Below are 16,686 nucleotides of genomic sequence, written 5' to 3'. Positions count from 1 at the left end.
GTCCTTGATCCACATCTTGTAAACAATATTCGTGAGAATCCCAGGTACACAAAGATGTCGCCCGAAGAAGTGCTTGGGAAGTTTGTAAGCGGGCGGATGATGATCAAGGAGGCAAGATACGTCGACGATGCATTGAATGGCCCAATCCATGAGCCTCAAGTCATTGCTCTCAAGGCATCGAGTAGCAAGGAGGCGCTACCTAGCAAGGTGGCGCAAGTTGAAGCGGTGGGGCTAAATGAGGAAGAGATGGCCCTCATCATCAAGCACTTCAAGACGGCGCTAAAAGGACGCAAGGAGCATCCCAAAAAGAACAGGACGAAGGGAAAGCGCTCCTGCTTCAAGTGCGGTAAGATTGGTCATTTTATCGCTAATTGTCCCGATAATGATAGTGACCAGGAACAAGATAAGAAGAGGGAAAAGAAGAAGGCTTACAAGAAGGCTAAGGGCGAGGCACACCTTGGCAAGGAGTGGGACTCGGATTGCTTGTCGTCCGACTCCGACAACGAAGGACTCGCCGCATCAGCCTTCAACAAATCATCCCTCTTCCCCAACGAGTGTCACACATGCCTCATGGCGAAGGAGAAGAAGGTATGCACTCGAAAGTCTACTTATGCTTCTTCTAGCGATGATGAATCTAGCGATGATGAAATAGATTACTCTAGTTTGTTCAAGGGCTTAGATAGAACTAAAATTGATAAAATTAATGAATTGATTGATGCTTTGAATGATAAGAATAGATTGTTAGAAAAGCAAGAGGATCTTTTGTATGAAGAACATGATAAATTTGTAGAGGCACAAAAATCTCTTGCTTTAGAAGTTAAAAGGAATGAAATGCTTTCTTGTGAACTATCTACTTGCCATGAGACAATTTCTAGTTTAAAAAGTGTTAATGATGATTTAAATGCTAAACTAGAAGTAGCAAATAGATCTAACTCTTGTGTAGAACATGTTGTGATTTGCAATAGGTGTAAAGATTTTAATGTTGATGCTTGTAGTGAACACCTAGTTTCTATTACAAAGTTAAATGATGAAGTGGCTAGTCTTAATGCCCAACTTAAGACTAGCAAGGGTGAATTTGACAAACTAAAATTTGCAAGGGATGCCTACACAATTGGTAGACACCCCTCAATTAAGGATGGGCTTGGCTTCAAGAGAGAAGCCAAGAACTTAACTAGTCATAAGGCTCCCATTCCCGCCAAGGAGAAAGGGAAGGCCCCTATGACTAATAGTTGTCAAAAGAACCATGCTTTCATGTACCATGACAGGAAGTTTACTAGAAATGTTCATTATGATAGGAGTTGTAATGCTTACAATTCAAATGCAATGATTGCCTCAAGTTCTTCTATTATGCATAATAGAAATTTGACTAAGAAAAATGTCATTCATCATATGCCTAGGAGAAATGTTGCTCATGTTCCTAGGAAAGTAAACAATGAACCTTCTACAATTTATCATGCTTGCAATGCTTCATTTGCAATTTGTAGAAAGGGTAGAAAGGTGATTGCTAGGAAATTAGGGGCAAAATGCAAGGGAGATAAAACTTGCATTTGGGTCCCTAAGGATATTGTCACTAACCTTGTAGGACCCAACAAGAGTTGGGTACCTAAGACCCAAGCCTAAATTTGCCTTGCAGGTTTATGCATCCGGGGGATCAAGCTGGATTATCGACAGCGGATGCACAAACCACATGACGGGGGAGAAGAAGATGTTCACCTCCTACGTCAAGAACAAAGATTCCCAAGACTCAATCATATTCGCTGACGGGAATCAAGGCAAGGTGAAAGGGTTAGGAAAAATAGCTATTTCATCCGAGCACTCCATTTCCAATGTGTTTTTAGTTGAGTCGCTTGGATATAACTTGTTGTCTGTGAGTCAGCTTTGTAATATGGGATATAACTGCTTATTCACAAATGTAGATGTGTCTGTCTTTACAAGGAGTGATGGTTCATTAGCTTTTAAGGGTGTATTAGACGACAAACTCTATTTAGTTGATTTTGCAAAAGAGGAGGCCGGTCTAGATGCATGCTTAATTGCTAAGACTAGCATGGGCTGGCTGTGGCATCGCCGCTTAGCACATGTGGGGATGAAGAACCTTCACAAACTTCTAAAGGGAGAACATGTGATAGGTCTAACAAATGTTACTTTCGAAAAAGATAGACCTTGTGCAGCTTGTCAAGCAGGTAAACAGGTGGGAAGCTATCATCATACCAAAAATGTGATGACCACATCAAGACCTTTGGAGTTGCTTCATATGGACCTCTTTGGACCCGTCGCCTATCTAAGCATAGGAGGAAGTAAGTATGGTCTTGTTATAGTTGATGATTTTTCCCGCTTCACTTGGGTATTCTTCTTGCAGAATAAATCTGAAACTCAAGGGACCCTCAAGCGCTTCCTAAGGAGAGCTCAAAATGAGTTTGAGCTCAAGGTGAAGAAGATAAGGAACGACAACGGGTCCGAGTTCAAGAACCTTCAAGTGGAGGAGTACCTTGAGGAGGAAGGGATCAAGCACGAGTTCTCCGCTCCCTACACACCACAGCAAAATGGTGTGGTAGAGAGGAAGAACAGGACGCTCATTGACATGGCGAGGACAATGCTTGGAGAATTCAAGACGCCCGAGCGATTTTGGTCGGAAGCCGTGAACACGGCTTGTCACGCCATAAACCGGGTGTACCTTCATCGCCTCCTCAAGAAGACTTCGTATGAGCTTCTAACCGGTAACAAACCCAATGTGTCTTACTTTCGTGTATTCAGGAGCAAATGTTACATTCTAGTAAAGAAAGGTAGAAATTCTAAGTTTGCTCCCAAAGCTGTAGAAGGGTTTTTGTTAGGTTATGACTCAAATACAAAGGCGTATAGGGTCTTCAACAAATCATCGGGTTTGGTTGAAGTCTCTAGCGATGTTGTATTTGATGAGACTAATGGCTCTCCAAGAGAGCAAGTTGTTGATCTTGATGATGTAGATGAAGAAGACGTTCCAACGGCCGCAATACGCACCATGGCGATTGGAGAAGTAAGGCCACAGGAATAAAAGGAGCAAGATCAGCCTTCTTCCTCAACAACGGTGCACCCCCAACCCAAGATGACGAACAGGTACCTCAAGTGGAGGCGTGTGATCAAGGGGGAGCACAGGATGTCCAAGTTGAAGAGGAAGAAGCACAACCGGCACCTCCAACCCAAGTTCGAACAACGATTCAAAGGAATCATCCCGTCGACCAAATTTTGGGTGACATTAGCAAGGGAGTAACTACTCGTTCTAGATTAGTTAATTTTTGTGAGCATTACTCCTTTGTCTCTTCTATCGAGCCTTTCAGGGTAGAAGAGGCCTTGCTAGATCCGGACTGGGTGTTGGCCATGCAGGAAGAGCTCAACAACTTCAAGCGTAATGAAGTTTGGACACTAGTGACGCGTCCCAAGCAAAATGTTGTGGGAACCAAGTGGGTGTTCCGCAACAAACAGGACGAGCACGGGGTGGTGACGAGGAACAAGGCTCGACTTATGGCAAAAGGTTATGCCCAAGTCGCAGGTTTGGACTTTGAGGAGACTTTTGCTCCTGTGGCTAGGCTAGAGTCGATTCACATTTTGTTAGCCTATGCCGCTCACCATTCTTTCAGGTTGTTCCAAATGGATGTGAAGAGCGCTTTCCTCAACGGGCCAATCAAGGAGGAGGTGTACGTGGAGCAACCCCCCGGCTTTGAGGATGAACGGTACCTCGACCATGTGTGTAAGCTCTCTAAGGCGCTCTATGGACTTAAGCAAGCCCCAAGAGCCTGGTATGAATGCCTTAGAGACTTTTTAACTGCTAATGCTTTCAAGGTTGGGAAAGCCGATCCAACTTTATTCACTAAGACTTGTGATGGTGACTTATTTGTGTGCCAAATTTATGTCGATGACATAATATTTGGTTCTACTAACCAAAAGTCTTGTGAAGAGTTTAGCAGGGTGATGACTCAAAAGTTTGAGATGTCGATGATGGGCGAGTTGAACTACTTCCTTGGGTTCCAAGTGAAGCAACTCAAGGACGACACCTTCATCTCCCAAACGAAGTACACGCAAGACTTGCTAAAGTGGTTTGGGATGAAGGACGCCAAGCCCGCAAAGACTCCGATGGGAACTGACGGACACGTCGACCTCAACAAAGGAGGTAAGTCCGTTGATCAAAAAGCATATCGGTCCATGATAGGTTCTTTGCTTTATTTATGCGCTAGTAGACCGGATATTATGCTTAGTGTATGCATGTGTGCTAGATTTCAATCCGATCCAAGGGAGTGTCACTTAGTGGCTGTGAAGCGAATTCTTAGATATTTAGTCGCTACGCCTTGCTTCAGGATCTGGTATCCAAAGGGGTCTACCTTTGACTTAATTGGATATTCAGACTCCGATTATGCTGGATGTTAGGTCGATAGGAAGAGTACATCAGGGACGTGCCAATTCTTAGGAAGGTCCCTGGTGTCATGGAGTTCTAAGAAACAAACTTCCGTTGCCCTATCCACCGCTGAGGCCGAGTATGTTGCCGCAGGACAGTGTTGCGCGCAACTACTTTGGATGAGGCAAACCCTCAGGAGCTTTGGCTACAATCTAAGCAAAGTCCCACTCCTGTGTGATAATGAGAGTGCTATCTGCATGGCGGATAATCCTGTTGAGCACAGCCGCACAAAGCACATTGACATCCGGCATCACTTTTTGAGAGACCACCAGCAAAAGGGAGATATCGAAGTGTTTTATATTAGCACCGAGAACCAGCTAGCCGATATCTTTACCAAGCCTTTAGATGAGAAGACCTTTTGCAGGCTGCGTAGTGAGCTAAATGTCTTAGATTCGCGGAACTTGGATTGATTTATAGCATACATGTGTTTATGTTTTTGATCATGTTCCTTATGCATTTTGTTGTTTATTTATGGTTCTCAAGTTGTACAAACACTCCCCGGACCTCAAAAGTCCATGTATGATTGATGCACATATTGAGGGGGAGATGTGCTACAACTTGACCCTTTAAGACTAGCCATGTGTTTGAGTTTGCTTGATTTAGTCTCAAAGGTGGATTGAAAGGGAAAAATGGACTTGGACCATGCAAGACTTCCACTGCACTCCGATGAGAGGGTAACTTACTCCAAGTCCATCTCAATATCCTTACTGCCTTGGTACTCTTATTTGAAGATTTTGGTGAGGCAATGGGGTTTAAGGGCCAAGATTGATCCCGTTTTGGTGCTTGATGCCAAAGGGGGAGAAAATAAGGCCAAAGCAATCAATGGATCAACTACCACTTGAGAACTTTGAAAATAGTAGAATAGAGCTTTTGGTTTGTCAAAACTCTCTTGTTGTCTCTTTTGTCAAAAAGTTGGCTTCTTGTGGGGATAATAGTTGATTATGGGAAAAGGGGAAGTTTTTGAAATCTTTGATCAATTTCTCTTGGAACAACTCTCTTTATGTCTCAACAAGTGTGTTTGACTTAGAGATAGGAATTTGATGTTGATTTGCAAAAACAAAACCAAGTGGTGGCAAAGAATTATCCAAATATGCCAAATTTGAATCATAACAAATTTGTGTTCTCATTTGCATTGACGTTGCACTTCTTTAGTTGCTTTTTGTTGTGTTGGCATAAATCACCAAAAAGAGGGAGATTGAAAGGGAAATGTGCCCTTGGGCCATTTCTAAGTGTTTTGGTGATTGAGTGCCAACACAAGTGCTTAAGTGTTAATCTATGCCAATTGATGGACAAAGTGCAAATCAAGAGTAAAGGTATGTTTCTAAGACTTAGTACATTGTTTTGGAGACTGATGTATTGTGTCTAAGTGCTAGAAACAGGAAAAGACCAATTTGGAAAAGACTTGGCTATGCAGCCAAGACTCTGCGCAGTCTGGGTGCACCGGACAGTGTCCGGTGGTGCACTGGACAGTGTCTGGTGTGCCAGGCTGGCGACTGTCAACTGGCTGCTCTCGGGAAGCGATCAACGGCGTACGACTATAAATCACCGGACTGTCCGGTGGTGCACCGGACTGTCCGGTGAGCCATTCACAGGCGAAGTCGTCACTCTCGGGAAGCGATTAACGGCGTACGACTATAAATCACCGGACTGTCCGGTGGTGCACCGGACTGTCCGGTGAGCCAACGGTCGGCCAGGCCAACGGTCGGCCGCGTAATCCGCACGCGACGCGTGGCCGAGCCAACGGTCAGAAGGAGGCACCGGACTGTCCGGTGTGCACCAGACAGTGTCTGGTGCGCCAACGGCTCTGGATCTTCAACGGTCGGCTGCGCCACAGAAGGAAAGAAATCCACACTAGACAGTGTCCGGTGGTGCACCGGACTGTCCGGTGCGCCAGTCGACAGAAGGCAACAATTGCCTTCCTGGAATGCTCTCAACGGCTCCTAGCTGCCTTGGGGCTATAAAAGGGCCCCCTAGGCGCATGGAGGAGCACACCAAGCATTCTCTAAGCATTCCTAAGCACCAAGACTCAAATTCCGCGCATTCGATTCTTCGTGATAGCAACTAGAGCTCCATTTGAGTAGAGAACTCTTTGAATTGTGTTGAGAGCTCTTGTTGTGACTTGTGTGCGTGTTGTTGCTCTGATTTTATGTCTTGTGTGCGTTGCTCATCCCATTCTTACTTCTGTGCTTCTTTGTGATAATCAAAGTGTAAGGGCGAGAGGCTCCAAGTTGTGGAGATTCCTTGCAAGCGGGATATAGTAAAGTGAAAGCAAAACACCGTGGTATTCAAGTGGGTCTTTGGACCGCTTGAAAGGGGTTGAGTGCAACCCTCGTCCGTTGGGACGCCACAACGTGGAGTAGGCAAGTGTTGGACTTGGCCGAACCACGGGATAAACCACTGTGCCATCTCTGTGTTGATCTTCTTGTGGTTATCGTGTTGTGCAAGAACTCTTCTCTAGCCACTTGGCTTTATTGTGCAAACTCTTAATCAAGTTTTGTGGATCAAGTTTCAAGTTTTTACAGGATCACCTATTCACCCCCCTCTAGGTGCTCTCAGGTAAACCGCCCTAAACGGTCGATTTTCCACGAGAATAAACCAGTTTTCGATGTTTTTTTACAGAAAATGGAAATTTTTGACAGGATTAATTTGTAATTTGCTCAATTCATATTGCACATTAAATATTAATTGATCCACATGACATATGTTCACCAAAAAACATACAACGTACATATGCAACCACAAACTCCAGTTCTCATGCAACAAACAACCAGCGAACTTCGCGTTACTCATATGCAAGTTCTTTCACGGCTCTCAACGAGGCAACGACACATAGGTCGATTTATTTCACAATACTCACATGTTCAGCTCGAGTCATAGTGATAGTACCCAAGCATGTTGGAAGTATCGTAATATTATTCCAATATGTCATAGTGATAGTGATAGGTCTATACAAAAATATGAGATACATTAGCGAGAAAACAAGAACGACAAGTAAATACTTATCCACAAAGCAAAATAACATACCGGTGCAGCGTGAACTTGTCCATACCCATACTGTGTCTGATGGATACATATTTGATAAATTTGAATATGGCGATGGAGGGGGTCCATAGTTTTCATACCCATACATGATCGATGGTGGTACTTCACCTTATTGTCCCTGACCTGGTTGCCATTGCCATGCATAAGAGTTATAGACTAGATCTTGTCCAGGCGGATAGTTAGAAGAACCGGAGCTACTTGAGCTACGGATTCCATCTTGGATAGGAAATGAAACCGAACGACGTCGACCACTTATTGTCTCCCCACTGTGAATGAGGTGCACCATGGTAAGAATCTTGTGTGGCATAGGTAAACCAACTTCCTCCGGTGGACCTCCAATCTCATGCACCACTCCCTCCTGCACCATATAATCCAACATCACCATGACTACCATCATCACCAGCACTAGGGTCATTTGTGTTATCATCACTGTCTTCATCCTCTTCTTTCTCTTCGATTTGATCGGTGATTTTGACCCTTTTTCCTTTCCTATCTGATGGACCAAGTCTTGTCTTCCGCTTGCCAATATGGGTGTCGCCAACTGTTCCATCGGCCCATTTTTGCACTTCCTCTATGCATCCTTGTTCACATACAAGCGATTAAACAACGTGCTAGAAAGAGGAATGTCCCTCATAGGTGAATCTTCATCCAATGTTGGAGGTACATTGGATCTTCCTCTTTCCATCCACATCCATGATCATGTTGTAGCGGGCGCTGTCATTCTCAAACTTACTTTGATATGTGTGGTTGGTGTTTGTGTATTGTATGTGCACTTCACCAAGTGTTGGACTTTTCTCCTGATCAACAAATCTTAGGAACACATACATAGGTTCAACTTCATCTAAAACATATTGCATGTTCTCCCACCAGACAACATTGGTGATGTTGTCGAAAGCATATCTTCCCATTTGAAACTTGCGCCAACCTTCTATCCGTGCAACCAGACTATATCTCTATCTCTTTCTTCGGAACAGTGTAAAATAGTGTTTTGATGATGATATGGATGAAATACTGGAGACGGCATCCTCAATTATTCAACGGATTATGATTTTTCTTTCATATTAATGCTCCTTGATTCAGTAGTTTACCGTATTTTTTTAAAAGGACCGCCGATGAGACAACCGCCAACGCAAGGTGGCCACACCAACTGTTCTGTGTCAAGCCTCCAGCAAAAATCGTCTGAACTCTGGAGCCTTCCAGCGAGAATCGTAAAGCGGCAAAACAATGTTGCTTCTCGCCTGCTAGTCGCCCTATTCTACTCCACTCTGTTTTCTGGAGGCTGCTAAACTAAACCCTTCTTCTCCCCACTCCGCCCTCGGACCCGCCGCCGCCGCCGCTTGCCGGGTCTATAGCCATGTCACCAGCGGTTGCCTCTGCCTCATCTGGCGACCGCATACGAACCTACGAAGACTTCGTGCGGGTACACGCGTACCTGCTGGCCGCGGCGGGCATCCCGCCGTCGCTGCACCGGAGGCTGTACCGCAAGCTCGCGGACGAGGTCTTCGACGGCGGGGAGGTCTTTGCCGTAGAGCCGTGCGAGGACGGGAGGCAGCGGCGCCTCGTGCTCACCGCCGATCAGTCTCTAGGAAAAGAGTCCGATGTCTTCCTCGTCGACCATGCGTGGTCCTTCCGCCTCCCTGATGCGCTCAAGCAGGTGAGTGGCCTATGAGCCTGGTGCTTGCAGTGACTTCAGCTAGTTTGTCGAGGAGCGAGGTGTTTTAGGGTCAGTATGGCTTATACGTGTTTGTAACGCGTGCCTGAATAATTACTACTACGAATTTGAAGATCGCCATGAATCCATTCAGTGTAATCATCTTCTTCCAGTGGAATTAATAGTTATTCAGTACGTTCCATTTCATTTTTTGGCCAATTGGAACGATTACAAATTATATGTGCTGAAGTGTCGATAATTGGTCATTCTACATTGTAATTAGTACAATCCATTAGGTGGTGGCTATAATTTCAGATACCTTAAACTGTTCTAACCAACACAGACCTAATTGTCATCACATTACTTGTTTGAAAATAGGGGCAATTGTGATTATACCATTCCCTGACCTTGCAATTGTGATTTTACTCCTCATTTTTCAGCTGTGTGATTTTACCCCTCTGTTTTGAAAAAGAAGTGTTTGCCCCTCCCCTGAACACCGTTAGTGTAAACTAGAATTAGTGATTAAAAAAATAAAAAATGAGGGGTAAAATCACAATTGCAAGGTGAGAGAGGGGTATAATCACAATTAACCCTAAAAATAATCGCAATTGCAATGCCGGAGAAGAGTATAATCACAATTGCCCCTTAAAAATACAACAATCAGTGCCTTCTTGAACTCATTTGTTATTATCTTTGCACGGTCAGCGATTAGCAAGGAAGAATTGTAGCAATGTTCACTTACAGAATTTTGTCATGTTATTAAGGATGATCTTATGCATGCATTTTGATGATTTTGCAGTTGAGGGAAGTACCAGGATTGGCTGAAAGGATGGCAGCATTAATGTGTGTCGATTTGGACCGCAAGATTGAAGCAGATGAGCAGGATGATGACGAGAGTGGGAGCTTGGAGCATGTATCGCAAGTAGTCGAGAAAGAAAGGGCTAGAGTTCAGGAGAGAAGTGATTCTACAGCTTGGCTGGAACTTGAAGAACTTGGAATTGATGATGACATGCTAGTAGCCTTGGATCTATCTGCAAATTTTCCGGTCTGATTCTTTTTTCTTAAAAAACGGAACTGTCTGATACTCTGATTCTTTCCGATGTACAGGTCCTCAATTTGTGTAATATACCATTGAGAAAAATGGTTTTGTGCTTCTCATGTTCCCCATGAAAATAAAAAGTTTCACCTGTTAATTTTAGTGTTTGGTCTAATACTTGAATACTACTAGTCTGAGGTTGATCTAGGATTTAAAACCTGTGGGACCAAACTTGTTGATGTTAAGCCAATTAACACAATCATTTCAAAATTTATGAAGAGGGCTAAACGTATTTTGGTAAAAGCTATGGGGCAGGTGACCCCACAGTTTATGCCTAGATTTGCCACTGTTACTAGTGGTGACTTCAATTATTTTTTATAATGTTTTTATATTAGTTATCATAACTCCAAAGAACTATTTTTGACACTTTGTCCTTGGTGTTCAATTTTTCTTAACTATTCCCTTTTGTATCTGAGTAGAATCTGGTAGCTCTGAACCTATGGGGAAACAAGCTGCGGGATCCAGAGAAAGTTATGCAAGAAATCAGGAAGTGCACAAAGCTAAAGGCACTTTGGTTGAACGAGAATCCTGTTCTTGGCAAAAGGTCAGAACTGAGTTTTTTTCTTATACTTTAGCAATTTTTTCACTGCATACTTCCATGGCAATTCAAGGGCCAAATAGAGCTCAATTTGAGATAAAACTATCAATATCACATTGATGAAGTTGGTAAGTATTTTTTTTCTTCCGTGCATACTTCAATGGCAATCAAGGGCCAAAGAGAATTCAAGTTGAAAAACTTATCATTACATTGATGGAGGATGGGAAGTAATTTATCGCATGAAATTCTTTAAGCTGCATTAATCAGAACATTCATGCAAATTCTAGGCCCGGAATGTTGTGTTTTGTGGCTGTTCAAACAATTGATTTAATATATGGATGGATTTGCGGTGCCAAAAGTGTCTTTGGGACAGAAGAAGTAAAAATACTTGCCAACTCTTTGCCATCGATGCATTTTGAGCTTTTATGTTGTTAACAGTACTTGCTACAACAGAAGAGTGGTTATGCATGCATGAAGTTTGGGTCAAGCAAACTTAATTCGTCTAAATGTCAGAGTCTACTGCCACATTTGGTTACAATACATGTCTGTTAACAGCAATGCCATGGAAGGGAAATTCAATTCCCTGATTAAGGCTCCTTGACACAGCTTCAGCTCCAAGATCTAGGTTGGATCTGTAGTTTGTAGATTGAATTAAAGTGGTTTAAATATTTATATTTAGTACAATCTGCAGACAAAATGATTCATCCATATGCTCTTGAGTCTTGATGCACCACTAGCTCCAGATCCAAGATTTCTTGAGCTGGAGCTCTGCTGAACAGGCTTAAGGAGCAATGAATCAGTACTAAGTGGATAATTGAAGGCTTCTAGAATCTTACTGTCATGTGTATTTCAGGCAGTAGTCTTTTTAATAGCCTATGTGGTAATGATCTGACATTCTGTTGTCCTGTTTGTCTTGCTAGTATTGACAAAGCTGTTTTCGATGGCCTCTCTGGATTGGAAATATACAATTCACATTTTACAAGTAAAGCCGGAGAGTGGGCACTAGGTTTTTGCGCAGACATTGTTGGAGCAGATAATCCCTGTTCTTCTGTGGAAAGCACATTGTTTGGGAGCATTGGGACTATTGACCTTTCTGATAGATGCATTCACAAGCTACCAGAGGTATCTAATGCAACTGATCTTCTATGAATAATACACTGCAATTCTCAACACGTGTACTGACAATTTCTCTCTCTGTGGTGTTTAAACCCCTAGGTGTTCTCTCCTAGTAAATTGCCATCTCTGTCAAAATTGAACATTCGTGGTAATCCTCTGGATCAAATTTCTGGCGATGATCTCTTAAAGCTATTTGGTGGATTCACTCAGTTACAAGAGTTGGAGGTACTAGGTTACACCTTACATATCTTCTTTTGGCATACCTTCACGCGTTCTTTTTCAAAAAATCCCCTATATCCCACTGAATAAGTTCATATGCCTACAATACAACTTTGATGTCTCACTGACATGCCCAAGACGACATGTCAGCTTCATGACAAGTGGCTTATTATGGAACATGCACTTATTCAGTAGCCTATGGTGGATTTTCTCGTTTTCTTTTGTCTAGATTCTTGACAACCATCACTACAATCAAATCTTAGCAAACTCATTTCACAGGTTGACATTCCTGGCCCTCTGGGAAACAGTGCAATCTCCATTCTTGAGTCTCTTCCTAATTTATCTTTGCTAAATGGCGTGGATTCCTCAAGCATAATAGAGAGTGGGAAGCATATAGTTGACTCTGCACTTGAACCACGGCTTCCAGAATGGTCACCTGAAGAACCCCTTGCTGAAAGAGTTATTGGCGCAATGTGGTTGTATCTTATGACATACCGGCTTGCTGATGATGAAAAGATTGACGAAACACCTGTTTGGTAAGCCTTGGTTTTTAGCCTTTTCTTATCTGTTTTTTGAAAGCATTACTGACTCGCTAGTAACTAGGTGGTTCTCTGCAAAAGTTTGGTCAAAAGATAATTGCACACCATTACGACCCATTACCTAGAGTTAGATATGAGCTTATCTTGATTTACCTTTGCCTGATTGTAAACAGAACGCCTGGGCTGCGAGCAGATGATATTTTGTCTGTCCATACTGTTATCATTTGATGTTTGCTTATTTATGCAGGTATGTCATGGACGAGTTGGGCTCAGCCATGCGCCACAGTGATAATGCAAACTTCAGAATAGCTCCATTCTTGTTCATGCCAGAAGGGAAACTGCACACTGCTATAAGGCATTGACCCTTGATACACATTCTATATAACTTATTAACACTATAGTTCGCTAATATCCAATATTTTCAGTTACACAATTCTGTGGCCCACTCATGATGTTCATACTGGAGAAGAGTGTACCCGGGATTTCTTGTTTGGTATTGGTGAGGATAAACAGCGTTCAGCTAGGCTTACAGCTTGGTTCCGCACACCTGAGAACTACTTTATTCAGGCAATTTTGTATCTGTGCTTATTCTGTACAAGAATATGCTTCTTTTGGTACTGCAGGCTGCGAGAATAACCTTATCTTTATATATATATATATATATATATATATATATATATATATATATATATATATATATATATATATATATATATATATATATATATATATATATTTCCTTCTACTTCATAGGAATTCAGGAGGTACCAGGAACAGCTTCAATCAAATAGCATTTGTTCTTCGACAAAAATAGAAGAGACACAGACACCCTCAACCAAAAGTGTACGCTCAAGGGATGGTCGCGTCCTTCGAGTATATACTGACATACCTCATGTAGAGGAGTTTTTAACACGGCCAGAATTTGTTCTCAGTAAGCAACATTCAACCCTGTCCTGTGATTTGTCTCTCCTTTTGGTTGAAGAATTCTAGCTATCGTTTACACAAGTTCAACCCATGCTTGCAGTCCTTTTCCTCTTCTTTCTGTGCCTTTTCTCCTTACCATTAGTACTTAGGTTGATTGATTGAAAAACAACGGTTAGCTTCTCTGCTACAAAGACTATCCATTTATCTGGATCATCTGAATCTTAATAAGTAACCTTAATCTTAGCCTTCAAATTTTTTTGCATGTTTGCTATTATTATTTATCCAAGGACTCTAAGTATTATGTTATTTTTCTTGTACACCCTTGCGATAACACTTTGGGATCCATTCATGCACCATGTAGTTTGTAACTTGCGGTATTGTCAACTAAGCTTGTAATGTTTGCCAGTGAACCAATCAAAACTAATGTGATTTAATTTTTGTAGTATTCACTTTAGTATGACAGTATTGTGATGCCATCTGATCAGTTTGCTTCCTTCAACTATAGGCCTTGACAAATCGTGGAATTTAGTTTGGGTATCTTCCATTTTTTCTTCAAATGTATGCTTCAAAGGCAACTCTTTCACACCTGTTCTATGTATCTGCAGCGACTGATCCAAAGGAAGCTGACATCATCTGGGTAAGCATGCAAGTAGATTCAGAAGTAAAGAATGCTGTAGGGCTCACAGACCAACAATACACAAACCAATTTCCTTTTGAAGCTTGCCTGGTCATGAAGCACCACCTTGCGGAGACCGTCCACAAGGTTAGTTTCTCTTCTTTTTTGTGTGTGGTTAGGGGCCCTTGTGTGGCTTACTGTATAAATCTAGAATGTATTGAGTTTGACAACATCAACGATGGTGGCATTTGAAACTAAGTTTGACTCATGCAGGCTTGGGGCTCACCTGAATGGCTTCAACCTACATATAACCTGGAAACCCATTTGTCTCCACTCATTGGTGATTATTGTGTGAGGAAACGAGATGGCATGGACAATTTATGGATCATGAAGCCTTGGAACATGGCGAGAACAATCGATACCACAGTTACTGGTGATTTGTCTGCTATCATCAGACTTATGGAGACAGGCCCCAAGATATGCCAAAAATATATTGAACGCCCTGCACTTTTCCAAGGAAGGAAGTTTGATCTTCGGTACATTGTTTTAGTCCGTAGTATCCGCCCTTTGGAAATATTTCTGTCTGATGTTTTCTGGGTATGACCTGAAATTCTGATGATACTTGATAAATCCCTTTGGCCATTATCATTCTTTGTTTGACAACTATTGTGTGTTTTTTTAATTGTAGGTTAGGTTAGCAAACAATCAGTACACTTTGGAGAAGACTAGCTTTTTTGAGTACGAGACCCATTTCACTGTGATGGTGAGATCCAACTCATTCTCACTTCTGTGTGATAACATTAATTATTAGCTGCTGTCAAAGATTTATCAATGCCGCATTCTCTTGCATGCTTGGCACGATTCTGCTAAGTCTGCCTACATCGCCTAGCTTATGCTTGTATTGTGAATTGTGATCGGTTGTCACGTTACATTTAACTAGTCACCTAACTGCTTCTGCTGATCCAGAATTATATCGGAAGGATGAATCATATGAACACACCAGAGTTCGTCAAGGGGTTCGAGAAGGAGCACCAAGGTTTTAACATCCTGCATTCTCTCTCTTTTATGTGTCTTCTTAGTTGTTGCTTTACTAATTTGTTACCTTAACTTCTAGTTAAATGGCTGGACATTCATGAAAGCGTACGATCTACCATACGCCGTATCTTTGAGGCGGCCGCAGCTGTCCATCCTGAGATGCAGAACCCATTCTCCAGGGCCATCTACGGTGTAGATATTATGCTTGACAACAGATTCAAACCAAAGGTTTTAGAGGTACGTCTCAAGGACTTACCGTCTTGTAATTGTAGCTTTGTTACCTTTCCCGTATTGTTAGAAACCTGCTTGAGCTTATATCTTTGTGCACATCGGTTATAAGAGTGTTTGCTCCGCCGGAGCAGGAAGAAGGATTTATGCATTCTCATTTTGTGCTCTACTCAGTATGGAATTACATACGAATGTGTGAATGAGCTTGCAGCCATAGATAGCATGCTGGCATTAGAACATAGTACTACTCGTAGCAACTCCTACGCTCGTCGGTTGCATTTGTTAGCAGCACTGATTGTAACCATGAGAAGTGTACCTTCTTGTATATTTTGGCCCTGGTGGTTTGGTGCATATGGAAGTAGAGGAATGATTTCATCTTCAGGAATAAGGCTCCCTCTTTCTCTTCTTGGCAATACTGCTTCAACGATATGTTGAAGCACGTTTGAGCCGTTCTGTTCCATGAAACAACTGCAATCTTCCGTTCTCTTTTAGAGACAATTGTATTCTAACCAAACCATTCCTGAAATTGGCTTGCAGGTGACATACTGTCCAGACTGCGGGAGGGCATGCAAGTATGACACGCAAGCTCTGGTAGGAAGCCAGGATACCATCAGAGGCCGTGATTTTTTCAACTCGGTGTTTGGCTGCCTCTTTCTTGACGAGCAAACGCATGTATTGCCCTTATAGGCATCCGCCCCAGAGGCGGCTGCTGTAACATCAGGTTTTATCATAATAACGTGACATATGTATAACCTTCTTGTCTGTTGGCTGTTGCCTCTTTTTGGCCAGTGGTGCATTCTCGTCGTTGTTTGCGCAGCGCTCCCGCAGTACCTTTTTAAAAATGCCATTTTTTAGAACAATCCTTCTACCTCTCCCTAAACCCTTGTGTCTTAGTTGTACTTTTTGCACTAATTGATTTAAGGCTTTGTTTGGTTTGGTGTTAAATTTACCACACTTTGTCTATCTTTTTATCTAAGACTAGTTCTTCAATTTGAACGATTAATATTAGGCAAAGTGTGGCGCAATTAGCTATGAACTAAATAGGCCTTTAGTTGCATCTGATAGGTTCCCTAAAAAGATGGAATAGATGCCTTGGCCACACTATTCCAACCAATCATGCTTCGAAAGCCATGTTTCACAAAAGGACCTATAGTCTCTAGTTTCACCACATAGTTTGCGAGGAAAATTATGGACGAATGGTTGAGTTGGACCTTTCAACAAATATGCTCTCTTCACTTGATCTCTAATGCCAGGATGAA

The 16,686-nt window shown here is 42.4% G+C and overlaps 1 protein-coding gene across 1 annotated transcript; it reads left to right on the top strand.

Moving 5' to 3' along the window:
• Window positions 1–8,791: 8,791 nt before the first annotated feature.
• Window positions 8,792–16,179, top strand: LOC100285438 (tubulin--tyrosine ligase-like protein 12). Its single transcript, NM_001158331.1, is given in 15 exon segments — window positions 8,792–9,119; window positions 9,916–10,161; window positions 10,632–10,756; window positions 11,671–11,872; window positions 11,966–12,091; window positions 12,365–12,621; window positions 12,872–12,979; window positions 13,050–13,191; window positions 13,378–13,555; window positions 14,154–14,311; window positions 14,438–14,761; window positions 14,853–14,927; window positions 15,131–15,200; window positions 15,279–15,436; window positions 15,965–16,179. Coding segments are annotated over 15 exon segments (2,619 nt in total). The 5' UTR covers window positions 8,792–8,819; the 3' UTR covers window positions 16,115–16,179.
• The last annotated feature ends 507 nt before the right edge of the window (window positions 16,180–16,686 follow it).

Source organism: Zea mays, chromosome 9 (genome assembly GCF_902167145.1).
Source record: "Zea mays cultivar B73 chromosome 9, Zm-B73-REFERENCE-NAM-5.0, whole genome shotgun sequence".
In the NCBI taxonomy this organism is placed as follows: Eukaryota; Viridiplantae; Streptophyta; class Magnoliopsida; order Poales; family Poaceae; genus Zea; species Zea mays.
Note: the sequence above shows the minus strand (reverse complement) of the source record. Positions and strands in the feature narration are given on the sequence as shown.